General features: G+C 42.2%; 1 protein-coding gene across 8 annotated transcripts in view; it reads left to right on the forward strand.

Moving 5' to 3' along the window:
* Positions 1–20043, forward strand: part of SLIT2 (slit guidance ligand 2) — a 453521-nt gene that overhangs the window by 345679 nt on the left and 87799 nt on the right. For all 8 annotated transcript variants that reach the window (XM_090035691.1, XM_090035688.1, XM_090035693.1 and 5 more), the window contains one exon: positions 19944–20018. In XM_090035691.1, the coding sequence (XP_089891817.1) occupies positions 19944–20018 (75 nt within the window). The remainder of the gene's footprint in view (positions 1–19943; positions 20019–20043) is intronic.

Here is a 20043-nt window from a genome sequence, read left to right on the forward strand (position 1 = left end):
AACAGCAATTTCAGAGGGACCTGTAGTAACAATCAAAAAGAACTGCAGCTGCAACAGCAGGAATTCCTGCAACAGCAAATGGGATGGCAGCAGAACCTTGGTCAAGGGGGTAGAGATTTTGTTCACCCCAGAAGTGAGGCTAAGGTTCTAAGATGGGACCAGCCAATGACCTAGAAGCCTTCCTACCCATGTTTGAATCAGTGGTGAAGATATACCAGTGGGCCCAGGACACCTGGGCTTTGTGGGTGGTACCACTTCATACAGGGGAAGCACAAGCTGTGTTTTGTGCATTCGGGCCAGAAGCAGCTCAACACTACAGAGTGCTTAAAGCAATGATTCTCAACCACTTGGGCCTTATTAAGGAGGCCTACTAGTGGCACTTTAGAACCGAGGCCTAGGACCTCCACACTCATCCTGGAGATATGGCTCAAAGACTAAAGGATTTATGCACCTAGTGGCTCCACCCAGATACCTGATCTGCATGAAAACTGATGGCCCTGGAGCAATTTCATGGTGTCTTCCCAGCAGAAATGTACAAGTGGGTATACCACCTCCATGTGATCACTCTAGCAGAAACACGGATCTTTGAAAACTCCTGGCACTCTGGTGTAGTGTCCGAAGACTGGAAGAAGGCCAATGTGGTGCCGATCTTCAAGAAAGGGAGGAGAGTGGATCCAGCTAACTACAGGCCCATTAGCCTGACTTCTATCCTGGGGAAGATCTTAGAAAAGTTTATTAAGGAGGCCATCCTTGATGGACTGGCCCAGGCTAACATTCTAAGGGATAGCCAGCACGGGTTTGTTGTGGGTAGGTCTTGTTTGACCAATCTCATTTCCTTCTATGACCAGGTGACCTATCACCTGGATGAGGGAGAAGAGATTGATGTCATATATCTTGACTTCAGAAAAGCTTTTGATCTGGTATTCCATGATCACCTCTTGGCCAAACTGCCCAGTTGTGGCCTTGGCTCCACCACGATCTGCTGGCTAGGAAATTGGCTCTGTAGTCAGACCCAGAGGGTTGTAATTGATGGCAGTCAATCATCGTGGTGCCCTGTGACCAGTGGGGTCCCTCAAGGCTCTGTCCTTGGACCCATACTGTTCAACATCTTCATTAATGATGTGGACATTGGAGTCAGGAGTGGACTGCCCAAGTTCGCCGATGACACCAAACTTTGGGGCAAAGCATCCACGCCAGAAGATAGGAGAGTGATCCAGGCTGACCTGGACAAGCTCAGCAAATGGGCAGATGAGAACCTGATGGTGTTTAACACCGAAAAATGCAAGGTTCTCCACCTTGGGAGGAAAAACCTGCAGCATCCTTATAGGCTCGGCAGTGCTACGTTGGATAACACTACAGAAGAAAGAGACTTGGGGGTCCTCATTGACCACAAGATGAACATGAGCCTGCAATGCGATGCTGTGGCTAGTAAAGCGACCAAAACTCTGGCTTGCATCCATAGATTCTCGAGCAAATCCCGGGACGTCATTCTCCCTTTGTACTCGGCCTTGGTGAGGCCGCAGCTGGAGTACTGCATCCAGTTTTGGGCTCCACAATTCAAAAAGGATGTGGAGAAGCCTGAGAGAGTCCAGAGGAGAGCCACGCACATGATCAGAGGTCAGGAAAACAGATCTTACGATGATAGGCTGAGAGACATGGGACTCTTTAGCCTGGAAAAGCGTAGGCTCAGGGTTGATCTGATGGCCACCTATAAGTTTATTAGGGGTGACCACCAGGATCTGGGGGAACATCTGTTCACCAGAGCGCCCCAAGGGATGACGAGGTCGAACGGTCACAAACTCCTGCAAGACCGTTTCAGGCTGGACATAAGGAAGAATTTCTTTCCTGTCCGAGCCCCCAAGGTCTGGAACAGTCTGCCAGCGGAGGTGGTTCAAGCACCTACATTGAACACCTTCAAGAGTAAATTGGATGCTTATCTTGCTGGGACCCTATGACCCCAGCTGACTTCCTGCCCTTTGGGCAGGGGGCTGGACTCGATATATTCCCGAGGTCCCTTCCAGCCCTGATGTCTATGAAATCTATGAAGCCACTTGGAGGGCAGAGGGCTTTCTGGGGGCAGAACTTCGGGGACCTCTGGGGGAGTTGGCTGCTAAGCAGCAGGAGAAAGGCCAGTGGGGAAGAGTTGACTGTAAGGACAATGTGGAGGGGTCTGGACCAAGCGACAACCTTATCATGTCCTTGACCCTAGCTCAGGGTGGGGTCAGTAGCTGACTTTGCCAGGGCCTTGGTACCAATGGGGCCACCTTGCAGGCCATACAGAAGGCCAGATGTTGAACTAACCTGCTTCTGGTCCAGGGAGAAGGGGCACCAGGCCCAAGATGGCACCCAGCTGGACTGCAATATTCATTTGCATATCTCATTGGAAAAGGGGTGGAAGCTCTGATGTGAGGAGCTATGTGGCCCCCATAAAGACTGGAGAGGTCTGGGTCAGTGGGCTCATGGACTCTGGCTCAGGTCAGATATTTGTCCAGGACCAATATGAAGGTCAAAGACATCCCAATTTGGGGAATATAGTTATATCCCAATTAGTGAAATATATTCATGTCCCAATTGAGGGAATGTTCTCTGACAAATGCAGAAGCTCCTAGTGGGCCCCAACTCAGTGGAGTCTATGCTTGAAAAGATCTTTTCCTTTTTGGACCCAGAGCTATTTGAGCCATAGCCACAGTCATGCCATGACTGGAGGCAACAAACGTGCTCAGGGAAAGGTGTTGTAGTCCAATGTAATTTAGATCCCTTAGAGCAAGAAGGCAATGTGCCGAGACCCATTGAGCCCAGCTTCAAGCTGGACCTGGATGAATTGGGAATGGGCCAGGATTTTTTGTGGGACCAACAGGGGGATCCCGTGTATGTGAGACTATATGGACAGTTGGGTTGAGCTAATGGATGCATCCTTGATCCCTGCCTAACCAACCAGGATCCACATTTCAAACTATAGAGGGACCTCCTAGTTAGAAATATACATTTCCAGAAATTTTGAAGCCATGGATAAAAGCTATTTTTTCCCTTCCCCTCCCCTTTTTTTCTGGAAAAAAATGGAAATTTGGGGGAGATTTGAAATATTTGCAATATTTATTTTCTTAGCACCCTTTACAGATCTAAATTCAATTTGCTACTTTAAGAACATCAGTTGTATCATGTATAATTTGGTGTGCTCATAAAATTATCATGTTTGATATATTAATTAAATTTAAAAGTATAGTTTATTCAGATAGTAATTACAAATTTACTAATTTAATTTTCTTTAAAGTGTTTTTAATTTTTGTTACAAATGGAGCTACAAGCTGCTGAACTCTAAGGAACCTAGCATCTCTTAGTTTTTGCCAGTTTATGAGAAGCAGGCAAAAATTAAAGTTGATAATAGAAGAAACCATCAATATTCTAGTAAAACAAAGAAAGTTATTATGTATTCTGGACTTAGTCTCCTCCACAGTGTCAAGCAGATACAGAAAGCACTCATTTTTAGAAAAAGAGCTGAGAAATAAAGGGAAAAAAACCCCAAATACAAAATTTGCTACATGAAGCTTTGTCTAATCAGTCTCATTTTCTGAGCTATCACTATCAGCAGTTTCTGCTTCTTCTGATTCGTCCGATCCTTCATTTTTATTATCTTCATGGACTTCTGAAAACTGAAGATTTGTCCAGATTGAGACAAGCTTCTCTACTCTTTCACATGTTAGTGTATTTCTTGATTTGGTGCAAGTATTTCCAAACATAGACCGGTTTCTTTCACATGCTGCAGAAAATGGAGGAATCTGAAGCAGGCAAGAAGCAAGAAAAGTCAGAGGCTGTCATACAAAGGCCTTGCCACTGTGTTGCAGGAGGGGATATGCTTGACAGAGTCCCAGGCTGCATTCCTGAACCAAATACCTGAAGATGTTCTGTATTCTGCAACATTTGAAATTACCTTTCCAACATCCAGTCCTAAATGTGTTGCTTGTTTTGTAATCCAGTCAAATGTAGTAGCTACTAACATTTCTGCCTTTGAATCTTGGATCCAAGAGATTTGCAGCAGCATGAATTAATTGAGAACAAAATTCTTCCCGTCTGTTGATAAAGTCTTTCACTTTTCTTTCTTGTATACTTCTAAGTGGAGATGCACTTAGATTCTCAAATGCAGTTGATTTTATCTGGGCCATATGGTAAGGAATGTCTAACAAAAGTGCACTGTCTGATTCAGATGCAATGATTGCTGAAGAAATTGGCTTTAGAATCTTCAGGGAGTTCTGCAGCTGAATCCAGAAGACATCCTCATCAAGTACAGCGTTCCTTACACTTCTGGGTACTTTAAGATCCTCAATTATTACTGGTTCTTGAAGAGCTTCTTTGTTTTTTAGTAAACTTTCAAATGAGATCACCACTCTACCCCATCTAGTTTTATTATAGAGTTTGAGTGTCACTATTTTATTCTTTCCATTCTTTTCTTCCTGCTTCTTCTTAAAGACTGCAGCTAAAATACGAGTAGTTTTTACATGTTTTATAACTTGTTTTACTCTTCTATAGATCTTTTGCAGAATGTCCAACTTTGTGATGTCATTAAGAAGCAAGTTTAGCCCGTGGGATGCACATCCTATTGCAATAATATGTGGATATTTATCCGTTATGATCTCCCATGCAGCAAAGCAAATACTTTACCACTCCCAATCTTCTGTAGAACTTCACATATTTTACTACTGATATACTCTGCTGTATGCCTGTTCTCTCCTGTTTCAATGCTTCTGTAAAAATCTGGTTAAGGTGTTGTTATCCTAAAGTTTATGATTCCTTCTTCCCACACATTTGTTATCCATCTGTAAGCACTGATAGACACATTGCTTTGTTGATTTTTCCTTTCACAGATTTCATTACACATTCAGATTCTGACTCTGAAAGAGGCTTGCTGAAAGAATGTCTGCCGGGCAAATGATATGATGGTCTTAGTAATTTAAAAGCTTCTTGGCAGTATGCATTTTCAGTTATAGACAATGACGTCCTAGAAGAATATATTGCTCTTGCAAGAGCTTGGTCGATTTTTTCCTGATCTTCAGGTGTCATCTTGTCTACAAATGAAGCTATTGAGAGTCTTTTGTATACAGCTGGTTACAATATTTGGTTACTTGAGGATGTTGATTGGGCAACCCTTTGTGATGCTGATGTTATAGAAGAAGCAGCAGCAGTAGGAGGACTTCTGGATCAAGAATGCTTGGAAAGAGCTACTTGCACTTCCATCATCATGATCTATTTCCTCCTCCATATCCACAAAGGATTTTTTTAATGTCTGCAAGACGCTTCTTACCATACAAGAATGTGTTTGGTCATCCTAATAGCATTTAGAAATGCATAATTCATTTGACAGTATTTCCAAATCACATTTTTTTTCCTCAGAATAACTTGCGTGTGGAAATGCTTCCATAAGCTAAAAGTTGGTAGCACCATTTTGCTGAGGTAGAAGAAAGGAAAATTTAATACATTGGCTAGCTTGCATATATAAACACTAAGCTACACCATGGACAAATTTAGTACTGAATGGAAGGGAGGTTAACTGTGAACAACTTCCCTGCCCTGCAGGCCTCACCTCACTGCTAAGATTGTGTGATTTGTCACAAAACATCAGATTAGTAGGAATTCAGTTATGAATTACAGAGGTTATAACAATATATGAATGCAGCTAACATATAGTTTAATATACTGAATTCAGAGAAATTTAAACTCTTAACTTTCAATAAAGATGCATACTTTCTTTCAGCACCTTTGTGCTGCTTCTGTATTTCTGTGGATCTCATGGTCACAGGACCAGGAGGAGGCAGGTTTCTTCCAACTCCCAAACCTGTAGACTTGCTCTGTCTCCTCTCCTGAGGCTTTTGAGCAAGCAGGGCAATGCACTCCCTGTTTCTGATCTCTGCAGGAACAAATGAATGCTGCTGCCACTGTCCACTCTTAGTCCTTTGAGGCCTAGTCAGGAGGACAGGAGCAGATCCACCAACCTCTAGATCAGAAGTCAACAATAGAGGAAGTCCACAAGCAAGAAGGCACTGAATCCTTCTTCCTTCTCTTGTGAAAACAGCAGTGCTCCCTGGAGGCAGAAATGCATCTTGCTTTTGCATTTGAGAGTAGTACTGTACTGCTTGTCCTCAGTGTACAGGAATTGTAATGATCTGATATTGTAGATAGTCTTACATAAAGGTCTTTGTATTATATAGTTATTAGAAAATATTTTGTGGGGGAGTAAAGGGTAGCAATATATGAACACCTTGTCTTAAACATTTTATTCATCATTCTTAAAGAAAATATTTCATAAGAGGTTCCAATGGGGGGGGGGAAGAGTCCTCAGGAAAAAACTGAAAAAATGGTTCTTTTTCTGAATTTTTCTGTTTTTTTTTTCTGGGCCTTCACATCTCTACTCCTAATCCAAATGACTAGAGACCAGGCCACGAGCTGTTGGTGCCCTGGCCTTACTGCAAGTGGGTGCTAAGATTGGCTCATGACATACCTTGGAACGGTCACCTGGGGCAGGAGAAAACCCAGAACTAATTGCTAGCAAGACTTTTCTGGCCCAAAAAGTATGACAGGGTTAAGAAGTACTGTTCCTCATGTCCCAAGTGTCAGTTAATAGTGCCCTGGCTTAAGCCAGTCCCCCTGGTTGATGACCTGTTCAAGCAGAACAAGGTGAATTTAGGTGGCCCCCTGGAACCCAGCTCCCAAGGTGCTTGATTCATGTTAGTGCTCATGGATTGTGCCACCCACTACCCAGAGCCATGGCAATTTGGTTGGCATCCTCCCAAACTATGGCCTCGAAGTTGATACAGATCTTTTCCCAGGTGGCTATCCCAAAGGAGATCTTATCTGACCAGGGTATAATTTTTGTCGTAACTATTTCAAGAGGTTTGGGGGTTGCTCAAAGTTTGTTCCATCAAGACCTTGATGTACCACCTCCAAACTGATGGACTCATTCTGTGATTTAACCAAACTTTAAAAAGGATGTCATAGAAGTATGTAGCTAATGCGCCTCAGAATTGGGACAGGTTACGCCCCTACTTGTTGTTCAGCATTTACAAGGTACTCCAGTCCCCTACAAGCATTTTGCCATTTGAGCTATTTATATGGGAGATAGCCCTGAGGAGTGCTGGACTTATTGCAGCAATTGTGTCAGTCCCAGGTCTCAACTGTACAGAATGTCTTACAATATGTCTTAAAGTTATGTGAGTGATTGGATTTGGTGGGGCACTCACAAAGGAAAAGCTGCCCAGCACAGAAGAGGAAGAACAACATTATAATAAAGGGGCCCAATTGCAGGTATTTCAGCCGGGAGACCAAAAACTGCTTTTACTGCCATCATCAGAAAGCAAACAATTGGCAAAATTGCAAGGCCTATTCAAAGCACTACTGTGTGTCAAGTGAGTCAAATATAGAATATGCCTTGTAGGAAGGTGCCGTGAGTCACAAGTGTATTATGTCAACCTTCAGGGGCTCAAGATCCTCCCACCAATCCACCAGCAGAGCCCCATTTGGTGAAGGAACTAACCTTGGCTCAGCAGGGAGGTATGAAAGCCACGCTGACAGATTTTATGGAGATGTTCATGGAGAAACCCAGTAAGACCACAGTGCGGCCAGCAGGCCCCCATTTGTGGAGGAACTAACCTCAGCTCTGGGAGATATGAAAGCCGTGCTGACGGAGTTTATGGAGATCTTCACAGAGTCACCCAGTAAGACCACATTGGTGAAATACCGGATTATTTGTTTATTATCAAGCCCATATCCACCATCCAAAGAATATGCTCATGAATTCCTGTGTGGTTAAGGGACACAATCAAACAAGAACTGACAGAAATGCTAGACCTGGGAGTAATAGAGGAGTCTGCAAGTGAATGGAACAGCCCTGTTGTACTGGTCCCAAAGCCTGACCATACCATCAGGTTCTGTATTGACTTTCACAGGATAAGTGTGATTCTGAAATCCAGTGAGTACCTCTGGCCTAGGATAGATGAACTGGTAGTAGGAATTGGATGTGCCTTGGACCTAGTGAAAGAATACTGACAGATTCCCTTGGACCTCACATCCCAAGAAATAACAGCCTTCGCTACCCTATGGGGGCTATATTACTTTCAGACTCTCCTCTTTGGACTCCATGGTGCCCCAGCAACTTTCCAGCAATTTATCGATAGGATATTCTGGCTGCACCAGGCATATGCGACTGCCTACTTAGATGACATCATAATATTTACTAATATGTGGACAGACCACATTTAAGGAGTAAGGGCAGTCCTACAGTTGATCCACATAGCCACTTATGGTCAGCCTCACCAAATGCCACCTAGGCAAGACTGAAACCAGGTATCTCGGGTACAACCTGGGCAATGGCAAGACCTGGCCTGTGACAGACAAAGTACAGGACCTGGTACAATTCTTGGTACCCACATAAAAAGACAGGTAAAATCCTTCCTAAGTTTGGCTAGCTATTATTGGTGATTTATTCCCCAGTTTGTAGCCCTCACAGCCCCCCAACTGACCTCTTATGAAAGGGGGCCCCGCAACAGATTCAATGGTCACTGGAGTGTGCAAGCACGTATGAAGAGATAAAATGCTTACTGTGCAGTGATCCAGTCCTGCGTTCCCCAGGATATGGGGAAAGAATTTACAGTATAAGTAGATGCTTCAGAATGGGGTTTTGGGGTGGTATTCACACAGGAATTCAAAGACAGGGAACACTTCATCATGTACCTGAGCCAAAAGCTCCTTCCCCAAGAACCAAAATATGTGATGATTCAAAAGGGGTGGCTAGTGATTAAAGGGGCCATAAAGGCCGGTATTATCTCTTGGGGACCCACTTACAGTTAGTCACTGATCACGCTGCATTTAAATGGCTACATGCCATGAGGGAGGCCAATGCCTGATTAATGTGGTGGTACCTAGCTATACAGTCATTTAACTTTGAAATATGCCACCATGCAAGAACTCCCCATAAAAATGTGGATGACTTCTTTAGAGAAGGCAGGGGAGAGGTTGAAGAAATGAAAGTGTACCTCGGGCTCCACTCTTGGAGGGGAGAGTACATAACAGACTGCAGGCATGCAGCTTGGATCAGTTAGCCAGCCAGTAACAGGCCACCCGCCTAGGGGGCTGCAGCTGACTCAGTCCATCAGTAAATGAGGGGAAGTTGACTGGTTGACCACAGAATAAAAGGGGGACAGGAATAGGAAGTGAGAAGATAGGACCTGAAGTCCCCGTCATTGTTAATGCAGAACGGCAGGTCTCTCTGAGGAAGAAGGAGGAGTCTAGGGGGCTTGCAGTTGTTCACTGTAGATTGTTTATATTTTCTGTTGAGCTCTATGGTGTGGAGTAACCCAGGGCTTGAAGCTTGTATTAGATTGGTTTTATTTTCTACTGAGCTCTGTAGTGCAAAAAGAACCCAGGGTATTATTCCCTGTATTGCAGAGCCCAGAAGAAGACTGTTGCTGGGACCAGATTAAGGGAGTCACTTCAAGGTTTCAAAGACTGATTCAAGGCTGGCAGTGCCGGGATAGCCAGGTGGCCCACTACATAGCCACTCAGGGAAAATCATTACAAATAAAAGAGAATAACCATATTAAACAAAAATTCATGAAACAACTGCTGTATCTCTCCATATCTTCAATACATGGCTAAGCACCGTTTTTGTGATGATAGTAATGCTATTTTTATTTAAATTAAAGTAACAGCTAGGAGCCAAAATAAAAATCAAGAGGCTGTAGTGCTATGAGCTGTTTGGTGTTTTGGAAAAAAAAAAGAAGAAGAAGACAGGTTCTCTGCTCAGAACTTTCCAGGATACATTAGTTAGATTACAGAGACAGAAACAAAAGGTTTTCCTTGGGAAGAAGAAAGAGGAATGAACTGAACAGAGTTGAACAGAAAAGCAGAAGCCATAGCTTATTTCTTATCAATGCCAGATGGTAGTGATTTGTAGGCATTACAACAGAGATAGTCTTCAAGGAGGGATTTAAAGAAGATGAGTTTAAGACAGTTTACAAGTTTTTCCCATGCAATAGGGAGCAGCATGGAAGGAAATGCAGAAGTGCTTAAAAGATAAGTAGTCAAGCAGGTATTCAGCAGTGCCATCACTATACAAATAAAGGCAGGAGATGTTGACTGAATATTTTGGCAGATCGAATGGGGCCAAATGGTGATGGGCCTGAACATCAAAACAAGGAACTTGTGTTTGATGTTTAGACTTGAGGAGCATTTATACACATGCTTCAGGAATAGGGGGGGAGGCATTTTAATTAGAGTGGACTTGAGAGCCACTCTAATTAAACTAAAGCTTTAACTAAAGTTTATCTAACAAGCTTTAAAGTGTCATTCTTCAGCGTGGGGGCGCTAATACACCTGGGGCTGGAGTGTGCTGAAGCATGGTAATTACCACACTTCAGCAGACTCAATTAATCGAGTCTGTTCTGACATGTTACAGTGTGTTGGAGCAGCCTCACTGCACATTTATTGGTACCCCAGATTACTAGGGGAGACAGGTAGCCAGGGGACTCGTGCAGTCAGTGTGACAGCTGGAATGGTGTAGACAGCATCATTTTGAATGGATTGGAGGCAGGGAGCAAAATGTGGCTGACCAATAAGGCTACAGTATAAACAAATGTCATACTTAGGGTAGGATCAGCTCTGCCAGCAGACAGGCACAGCTGATCATCTGCATTGTACCAAGTTGTGGTACAGTAGTACAATATGTGCACCTGAGGAATTCTCTGTCAGGGGATTCATGGGGTGCTCCCCTGTAATCAGGGAAGCTGAGGCAGGTGCTCTTGGGACTTCATGGGCCTGATCTGGTGGCTGTGTGGTAACATTTCTGCCTACCATGTGGGAGATTTAAGTTTAAGTCCCAGCTGGGGTGAGCTATTTATGTGAGAAATTTCTCTCACATGGGCTTGTCTATGCCTGGAGGGGTTGAGGTGTGAGCTGAAGACTGTAAGGTTACCAGTTCAAGGCTCTGTGTTGCCTCCTGTTTTTCCTGTCTATGCAGGGGGTCAGACTTGATGATCTATTGAGGTCCCTTCTGACCCTAACATCTATGAATCTATGATCCTGCATGCCCCAGAAATTCCCCTACAGGGATTGGGCCTTTGAAGTCTGGGAGCACCTGCCTGGGGTAGCTGGAGAGTGCAGGCAGCTCCATACTGACCGCACACTCCCACCATAACAACAGATGTCCGCTGCAGGAAAGCAGCATAGATTTTTATCGCTTATTCTAATTTGTAGCTATAAGAGTATTTCTGGCACAAGGGGCATGGACATCTGTTTGCTTGAGCTTTGTGTCACCACAAAGGTAACTTCTGTTTGCAGCCTAAGGCAAGTTTACAGCAGGTAAGGCATGAGAGGATGCAGACTTTAGCAACGGCTTTGATAATCTGGACAGATATAGGTGAAGCCTTGAAATATTGTGTAAATAAAAACAAGAGCAAGAGCTGGACTTGGATACATGAGCTGAGAAGGGTGAATTGTAGATGATGCCCAAATTGCAGAGCTGAATGACTGAGGGTTCGGATGCTGTTCAGAATGACAGAGTAAAGACGCTGTGATTTGATCCAGAAGAATCTTGTCTTGTCTTGGGATAAGTAGTGGAATTGGAGAAAAAAAAGACGAGGTAGTAGTTGTAGATGACATGTTCACTAAGCCAAGAAATAAAGAGCAAATTGGGTGGTAGCTGCAAACATATGTAGTAGTGCTTTGATCTCATCTTAAGGGTATCAACAGATAGAGAATCCACTGTTTCCCTTGGTAGTTTGTTTTAGTCACAGTAAGCATCTGAAAAATATGCTACCTTACTTCAAATGTAAATCTTTGTGGTTTTAGTTTACCACTGTTGGTTTTTGTTATGCTTTTTTTTTTTTCTGGTGGATGAAAAAGTACTTTTGTATCCAGTATATTCTCCAGGTGAAGGTACTCAGACTCCCATATCAAATCAGCGCTTTCATTCAATGGGAATTTACAACAGTTTTCTTTTTTGTGTCTTCTTTATATATATCAATATCAAAATATCTATATACATATATATATATATACATATATACACACACACACACACAGGTATCAAAACTGTACATACACTATTTCAGTATTATTTTGATTAGTGTTGTATGCAGAGATAAAGTCACTTCTGTTATTCCACTCCCTTTTTATTTATAGATCAAGTAATTTGACTGCCTCCTTTTGGCACAGCATTGCATGAGGAGTATACATTGATTTGCTTGTCTACAGTGCCCCCTTAGTTCTCCTTCATAGTCAGTGCTTTCCAGGATAAAGTTCTACATTTTGTCACTGCGTTCTCTGTTCTTTTGCATTTGGCTTTTTACACATTTTGTTTGAGTAGGTACAGTTTACAAGATAATCTTGATAATTTTATGACTGCCCAGTTCTGTTTTCATTATTATTTACTGCCCGCCAATCTCTGTATTCTCTGGAAATATCAGCAGTAATTTTTATATTTACTTATGAATCACTGCTAACCTCTGCCCTGTGACCTCTGCTAGAAACAACAACTTTTTGACATCACTTGATTAGCCAATTCTTCATTAATTTTACATATGCCTTCCTAGTAAGATTTGAATGGAAATTTTTGCCGCATCAAGCCAAGTATGTGCAAAAGTTGAGGCATTTTAAATCTGCCAGTGGTTCTGCAAGGGTGCTGCAGAGCTGCTACTGCCAATGCAGCCAGGTGAAACTGTCCAGCATGCCTCATTTCCAGGAGTGAATGTTGTGCAGACCAGGAAGCAGTTGCAACAAAAGCCCCTCTGCATGCTCCCCTGCTCTGACCATTAGGCAGCCACAGGCTTGGAGGATGTGAGGTGCTGGAGTGATAGCAAGAGTCTGTGCTCAGCAGGCTAAGACAGATGGGGTGCACAGCCACAGTCAGGACTCCTCTTGCCGCCTGGCCACTTTCCCCTGCAGGCTGCAGCAACTACTTTGTTAACCCTTTCACATCCACAGCCAAATGAAGGCTTTTACAGCCACTATCTATATGCAGATCACTGGCACCTGAAAGAGGGTTAACAGAAAAGAGAGTAAGGAGGGTAAGGAAAACTCCACTCTGGGTCTGCACTGCAAGCCTTCAGCCCACAGGTGAGCCCACACTGTGGCAAGTAGAGCTCTGCCTGGACCTTCTATCCCCCTTCTCCTGCTCTCTGCAAAACCTGCTCTGTGCCCAGGGTGCAGAAATAACTAGTGATGCTGCTGAAACAGTTGTTCTCATGTGGGGTGCTCCCAAATTCAGAAAAGCTACTGAGGGGTACCTGGAGTCTAAGAAGGTTAAGAACCACTGACCTCTGGATTTGCCTTATTCCACAAAGATTGACACAGATTTGTTTGACCAGATGTATTCTCTTTAAACCCATGTTGACTGGAATCCTGTCTTTTAGTTCTTCCTTGGTAGTCTTCTATCAGCTGGACCCTGGTATAAGATTAGACCTCTACCAGACTTCTGGAACTTCCCCATTATTCTAAGATTTATGAAAAATGAATATCAGGGAACCAAGGGTCTTCTCAGCCAACTGTTTTAAGGATTCTTGGGTTCATCTGCTGTTTAAAAATGTAATCAATCTTGTTCAATTACTTCTTTTAGTTATTGATGGGCAAGAAGGTGCCTTGTCATCATCCTGCTTTTTTCCCAGATGGAGAACAGAAATTTTTTCCTCATTTCTTGTTCTCTGAAGTTTATAGCTTATATACAAACTGTTACTCCAACTTCCAGTCTACTCTCTGAAGTGAGGTCACTGAGTATAATCACAGAATACCTGGTCAGATGTGGTCCATCAGTGGGTCAGCAGCTTTCTTTTCATTCACTGTGAAGATTTGTGGCAGACTTGTGCATGAAAGATAAACAACATTGCCTTCAAGAGTGAGCATGGGGAGACTTTGGAAAAGCTAGACAGAGGATGAAAACTGGTCTGCACAGGCTGGTTTTATGTTGAGACTTATTTTAGGACTGGGAATGAAGATGAGTCCAGAATCTTAGACCTCTTAATGGACGATCTTATTTTGACAAATGACATATCCAGGAATCTCTGATTATGCATGTCAGCTTACCAGCACCACTGAGTCTTCGAAGTACATAAGCTTCCTGGGAACATTGGGTATTTGTTCCAGTCTACACACCTATAGCATACCCACTGTCTAAACTCATAAAGAGGAAAGTTTCATAAACTGAGGAGCTTAACAGTCAAAACCACTCAAATGCTTTCGTACTTTCTTGTCTGCTTTGAAACATGATTTCATAATATACTACTTCGAGCCCACAAAATTCTGAAGTTATCATTTATGGTATTATTACCATTCTTGCTTGTGACCGTTCAGTCACATTTACCATATGTGTAATTATCTTCAACAATAGAACAATTATAGAAAGCAGTTTTTATCTTTTGATGCTTATACTATTTGTATAGAAACACATTAATTATAATAGCAGGAAAGAAACCTGAAACAAATATTTGACCACTCCAAATATAAGATGCCCACTTTATGAACTTAGGTCCAGCCATATAAATTCCATTTAGTAAATAAAAATACAAACCCCTAGAACTCTTGTTTCAGAGATGATAACTTTTATTAGACTGACTAAGAAATCACAAAAAGACTCTTTTTCTATAAGCTGTCGGACACACATGCCTTTCCTAAGGCTCAGGGAAAATTAGAGATGCTAAAAGTCCCCATAGGTAGAAAATAAACTTCATTTTGCACAGAGGAAGCTGAAAGTGAATGTCTGTTCCTCTGGGTCCATGATGCTGGGTTTTTTCCTAATTTCTACCTATTTACATTCTCACTGACATCCTGTCACACTTTTAGCTTCTTTCATTCCTTGGAGTCTCAGAACAGCAGAGACTTCCTAAGCCTGAAGAAGGGTGATTGTGTCCGAAAGCTTGACAAGATTTTTTTTCCCAACAACTCAGTTGGTCTAATAAAAGATATCACATCTACCTGAAGAACCTTGCCTGTCTGGGTCCATGAGAGTTTCTTTGTGTGAGTTGCTTTTTGATGTGCAGATCAAGCAGGATTCCTTCCCTGGTGGTGTCAGATGGCAGAAAGGCAGGGAAGTGTAGGAATATTTCTTCCTTGTTCAGCAGTGAAGTTTATAATCCAAAATTGGCTAAAAATGTCAAATTTTAGCTGATTTTGGAATTACAGACTTCATTGCTGAACAACAAAGAGAGATTTCTATACCTCCCTGCCTTTCTGTCATCTGACACTACCAGGGAAGGAATCTTACTTTATCTGCATATCAAAGAGCAACTTGCACAAAGAAACTCTCATGGACCCAGAGGAACAGACATCTACCTTCAGCTTCCTCTCTGCAAAATGAAGTTTATTTTTCATCTATGGAGATTTTACCATATTTAATTTTCTCTTAACCTGAGGAAGAGTTCATATGCCCAAGAGCTTGAAGAAAAATAATAATAATTATATTTTTTTTGGTGATTTCTTAGTTGGTGTAATAAAAGGTATCATCTCTGAACCAAGAGTTCTAGAGTTTTGCATTTTCTTTCGTCTCAGACCAACACAACTACCAAATACATCCCATTTAGTAAGTGGAGAATTTAAACTCACACTAAACCTGCAGTCTTGGTCTCTTTCGTCCTTCTGCTCCCTGTTGTGATCTGACTTTAATAATGGGAGTATGTGTTTTATCAGGACAGAGGGAGCTTGGGAAGCAATGACACAATATAAGCTTCAACTTGCAGTGAAAGAGGATCCAGAAGTTCAACCTTTATTTCTAGGGAGCTACCTAAATTGTGCTGGAATTGTGCCGCTCTTTTTACCATGCAGAGTTTCTCCCCTCTCCCTTAGTCCTGCTGATTGGCAGGAGGGCCCTGGTGACCCCACCACTTACTCCTGATCAGCCAGGAGGGAAAAAACCTTGGTTTTAAATATGCCCTGGTTTTGCCTCCCATCTGCTCAGCAGCAGACAGTGGGATACCTGGGGCCCCTTGCTCAGTCAGCAGTGGGAGGCAAAAATCACAACATATTTAAAACCATGGTTTTTGCCTCCTGGTCAATCAGGAGTGAGCAGTGGGGCTGCTGGGGCCCTCGGCCAGTCAGCGGCAGGGGAGGGGCTTGGGGTAAAAAGAGCAAGATTATAGGAGCAGCTGCGGAGTGCACTTCCAGCATGAGTTAGGTAGATTTCTACTTATTTCTTTTTTTTGTATGCTGGGGCATGGAATAACTTGCCAAATACTAAAAACTGACTGGCAAACTTTAAAATGCTTCTGTACCACTGTCCCTAATGATAATATCATATTACAAGACATCAGGTTGATAACACTATATTTCTTCAACCAAGCTCAGTTACCTATATTCTTGAGGTCACCAATATATCTTGTATCACTTTCTTTATGGAAAACTCAAGTTCACCATCAGTGATCAGCAAGCTGAAACTGAACTCTGTATATGCTGTGCCAAGTAACAGTTTCTGATGAAAAAAGCAGCAGTTTCAGATTATCTCATAGAAACCTGGCAGAATCCCTCTTAATTACTGATGATCACTTTCCTTTTTATTTAGTAGTGGCTGGTTTCCCTGGTATTTTCATACTCACAGTAGTATTTTCATACTCGCAGTACAGTAGAGACTATTCCATATACAAGCTAAAGGCAGGTAAATCTATAGTGTGTATTTCTTCCACAGTGAATCCCTTTTGGTTTACTGCAGCTGAACCTCATTAGATTAGGTTTCAGTAACTGCTTTCCTACACTTTAATGAAAGACCTAAAAATCACTTTAATGGAATGCCTATAAATGTAAAAAAGCAGCTACTTATGGGTCTGTTACAAGTCCTGGGATATTGATGCAGATAAGATGCAGTCCCGGATTGGTCATTAGGCCTGTGCGAAGTGGGAAGTATTTGCTTCGGATGCAGCAATTTGGAGATACAGTGATTTGATTTGGTGATTCGAATCACTGTCCCGATTCGATTCAGCTGAAGATATTTAGCACTGACTCTTATTTGGCCATAGACTATACAAGCAGGCATTGATGGCAGGAGCAGCTTGGGAAGCAGCAAGAGAAGCCCTGGCTTGAGCCAGCAGCCCTGGGAGAAGCCGTGGTCAGGGCAAGGCAGGCAGTACTGACAGCCCCTGGAAAAGCCATGGGGGCTGGGGGAGAATGATTGGGAGCTGGGAATTGAACCAGGAACTGGGGAATTGAACAGGGAGCTTGGGGGAAACCCCTGTTCGTTCCCCCAGCTCCCAGTCATTCCCCCCAGCCTCCATGGCTTTTCCTGGGGCTGCCAGCGGGTGTGGGCAGGGGGGACAGCCAGGGGAGCAACCAGACAATCCACGGCTTCTCCCAGGGCTGCCAGCTCAAGCCGGCACTTGTCTGGCTGCTCCCCCACCTGCTCCTGCCAGCGCTGCCTAGTGCCCGCCTGTACAGTCTATGGCCGAATCGCCAAATCTCTGTGAATTGATTCAGAGGCTTCCGATTCGATTTAAAGAGATTAATGGGTCTCTCAATTCATTCAATTCAGATTCAAAGATTTCGCCACCGAATTGGGCTGAACCTCTTCCGAATCAAATCAGCTACTGAACCTTTGCACGGCCATTAATAGTCATCTTAAAAATGAGTCAGTAAGTCATACTTACTGGACACAATTTTCTGAGTCTATCAAACACTAGCTTCATTTAAAGTCATGGATATTTTGCAGCTTTTGAAATTTGTCTCCTAAGTGAGAAAGTGTTCTTCAATTCAAAAAATTGTTTCCTTCCCACTCAGTTTTATGCAAGATGATAATCCATTGCTGGAAAGAGTGTTCTGACAGGCCTTCAAATTTATAAACTCAGTATATCTCTTCTGCCTATCATTTAAAGGGTAGGCATTATCTCAGCCAGAAAGGAGGATAAACTATCAGCTGTCTACCCATTTTTCTCATTTTTTCTTGTTGTTTTTGACATGGCAACTCTGAAATATTTATGGTCTTTAGATTTTCTCTCATTTTAAGAAAAGCCAAATTAATGAAAATGGCCTTGTGTGTATAGGCTGAATGTATTAGTGCCTACTTTATTGAACTTTGAAAGTTTGCCAAAGTTAACATCTTTCAGGGTTTACACTGTTAGTAGAGCTTTAGTTTGTGTGCAAGAAAATCAATGTCCTTTAAGGGTGGTTTTTGTTCGTTTGTTTTTAGGCAACTGCCTGGGGCTTATTGCATACCTTCCTGAAACACTAAAGAGCAGCTGCTGGTGTTTTCTTTTGTATAGCCTATAGATGGAATATACTGGGTTTAGCATCTTGGAGCTAAACATTTTGGGTACCTATACCAGAGTGGATTTAATTTAAATCAAATTGATTTAAATCACGATAAAAATCACGATTCAAATCACTGGTCAGGAAGCCTCAATTTAATCATTGTTTTCTACAAAAAATGCATTCTTGTTGTTTGATATCCTACTCATTCAACTTCTTGAAACTTTGCACTTTTAGAGAAAGGTAAGGGCTTTACTGTGTGTACACAAACTTGCAGAGAGACAGCAGGGCTGATGTGTCTGTAATCAAGTCTGTTATCTCTCATCTCTGTATACTGCTGTTAACAAGGATGTTAGCTCTGGAGACAACAAACTCTCCCTATGCCTGAAGAAGGGTGTTTGTACCTGAAAGCTGGCAAAGAACAATATTTCCAAGTACTTAGTTGGTCCAATAAAAGATATCACATCTACCCAAAGAACTATGTCTGCCTATGATCTCTGGAGACGCAAATCCACAATTTGAGAACTGAAACTAAGTGTCATAGAGATACTTAATGGGATCTTCTAGACTGAGTGACCACCGAATCCTATTGGGTAGAGTGGTTTTCTTTCATCTTTACTAATCTATAGAGGAGCATCTGGGAATCCCATAAGATTGGACCCCTAATATAGTCCATAACCTATGAAGACCTCTTTATAAAACTTCTAAAAAGGTTACATGAATATATTGTCTCAAATAGTATATAATTAGAAGTTAGAATCCCTATTTCATGATGACATCTTTGAGCTTTAACACATCATAAATTAAAAGTATTTTATATAAGTTTATTTTTTGAAGCATCTTAACATAAAATTTTATTAAATAAAAAAAAATCTGATTTAAATAAAATACTTCTTTTTAAGTTATTTTTTTTTAATGTTTTTTATCCACCCTGGCCTATACACAAGCATGGAGGCTGCTCTGACATGCTGTAATTAACTGAGTCTGCTGGAGCGTGGTAGTTACTGCACTCCAGCCAGCCTCTGTATCTCATGTATCAGCATCCCCCCACTTCAAAAGAGCAGTGGGGGTGCTTTAACTAAAGCTCACTGAATGAGCTTTAGATAAAGTTCCCCCCACTGCCATTTTTAAGTACAGGGATGCTGATACATGAGGCACTTCAGGCACTTTAATTGGAGCGGCTCTTGGAGCCACTCTAATTAAAGCAACCTCCACCCCCTCAGAGCCCATTGATTCTAGCCAGCAAAAGGTGTGTACCTCTCCTGAGTCCCACTCAAGTGAAGAATGGAAGTATAAGGCTTTTTTTTTTCATCTTTGTAAATCAGTGTTTCTCTGGGAATCTCCAGATATCTGACCAACGCCACCAGAATCCTGTTATAAAAACTGGACCAATGTGCAGGTGTTTACATATATTTTTTAGAGTTTTACTGACAAGTTTCTGTGGAACCATTTTTTGATGCATCTTTTTTATTGAACAGAGAGAGGGGGAGCTTTCTTAAAATCTTTCTTATATTTCCCTTTTGTGTTTATGTTTGTAATACTTACATTCTGCTCCTGATCTTGTTGGTCTTGTGAATTCAAATTGAAATTGGAGTGTAGGGGTTACAGAATTAGAAATGGCATGTTATTCAGGTACTGCAGGTGTTTTGGTTAAAGTATTTTGGAAAATAAATCTGGTTTAGAAAATAGTCAACTCATATGCTGGAGTACTTTTCTGACTATATTGTTGCTGTTTCTTATAGACGACTCAATAACAATGAATTCACAGTACTGGAAGCTACTGGGATCTTTAAGAAGCTTCCTCAGTTGCGTAAAATGTAAGTTTATTATCACTAAGAACCT

Source organism: Crocodylus siamensis, chromosome 2 (assembly GCF_052110815.1).
Source record: "Crocodylus siamensis isolate JL-2025a chromosome 2, ASM5211081v1, whole genome shotgun sequence".
NCBI classification, from domain to species: Eukaryota; Metazoa; Chordata; order Crocodylia; family Crocodylidae; genus Crocodylus; species Crocodylus siamensis.